Source organism: Austrofundulus limnaeus, unplaced genomic scaffold, assembly GCF_001266775.1.
Source record: "Austrofundulus limnaeus strain Quisiro unplaced genomic scaffold, Austrofundulus_limnaeus-1.0 Scaffold482, whole genome shotgun sequence".
Lineage (NCBI taxonomy): Eukaryota > Metazoa > Chordata > Actinopteri > Cyprinodontiformes > Rivulidae > Austrofundulus > Austrofundulus limnaeus.
The window spans coordinates 349729-350923 of NW_013952884.1; the positions used below are offsets into that span (position 1 = coordinate 349729).

At 39.2% G+C, this 1195-nt stretch overlaps 1 protein-coding gene across 2 annotated transcripts in view; it reads left to right on the forward strand.

Annotated features, from left to right (window-relative positions):
- Window positions 1-1195, forward strand: part of pik3c3 (phosphatidylinositol 3-kinase, catalytic subunit type 3) — a gene marked incomplete in the record, with an annotated part of 19645 nt that overhangs the window by 1588 nt on the left and 16862 nt on the right. For both annotated transcript variants that reach the window (XM_014025518.1, XM_014025519.1), the window contains 2 exon segments: window positions 363-551; window positions 665-808. In XM_014025518.1, coding sequence (XP_013880972.1) covers window positions 363-551; window positions 665-808 — 333 coding nt within the window.

Below are 1195 nucleotides of genomic sequence, written 5' to 3' on the forward strand. Positions count from 1 at the left end.
GTATATATATACTGTATATATATACTGTATATATATATACTGTATATATGATATTTTCTCCAAATTTTAATCTGGATTTTGACATTTGTGTTTGTTTCTCTGCTCCAACCCACCTGATCCAATGATTGAATTACCTCTTCAGGTTCTGCAGAAGCTTGTTAATCACACATTCATTCAAATCAGGTGTGTTGGAGCAGAGGAACATTTGAAACATATTCAGGAAAAAAAGAGAAATCACTAAATGTTAGACATTTTAGGCAAAATGAAACGTTCTTCCTATTGAAAATTTTTACAATCAGATGTTTGATTCTTAAAGCTGGAAYGAAGTTTGAATGTGTTACATTCCTCCTCTCCTCTGACAGAGGTAGTCTGGAAGGGAAGCGAGAACAGAAGAGCTACAAAGCTCTTCTGGAGGACCCGATGCTGCGGTTCTCAGGCCTGTACCAGGAGAACTGCTCGGACCTCTACGTCACCTGCCAGGTTTTTGCGGAGGGGAAACCGCTGGCCCTGCCCGTCCGCACGTCATACAAAGCATTCAGCACACGTTGGAAGTAAGATCAGGCTGAAGTSTTCTGGCTGTTGTCTTGTTTTATGTAACTTTTGAACAGTTACAGTTTTCTTTACACTTTGTTTTTGTTTTGTTTTTTTCCTTTAATTTTTGAAGCTGGAACGAGTGGCTGCGGTTGCCGGTCAAATACCCAGACCTTCCCCAGAATGCTCAGGTTGCTCTCACCGTGTGGGACATCTAYGGACCCGGCAGAGCCGTCCCTGTTGGGGGAACCACTGTCACACTGTTTGGCAAATACGGGTAAGTTTTCTCTATCGCTGATACAGATGGTTTGCTTCTAGTAAATCTAAAGCAATACCTCAAATATTAACAACAAATATCTTACCTGTTGCACATGGCTCTTAAAACGGCTCTAATCWAAAATATTTTRCAACWGTTCACATGAAAGCTTCTTCACAARCATTTACGTCACTGTCAGTTTTGTGTTATACGGCTGTTTACGTTAAATYCAATGGTTATTTGAAAGCATGTTGCTGCAGAAGCAGCTAGCAATAGCACTTTTGGTACGAATATACATATATATTTTAATGAAATATCTGTGTCAAAAAACTGATTGTGCTGTAAAGATTTATGAAATATCTTTTGCTTGAACTGGTATAAAAGGTTTGAGACTGAAGTTATTTGCGT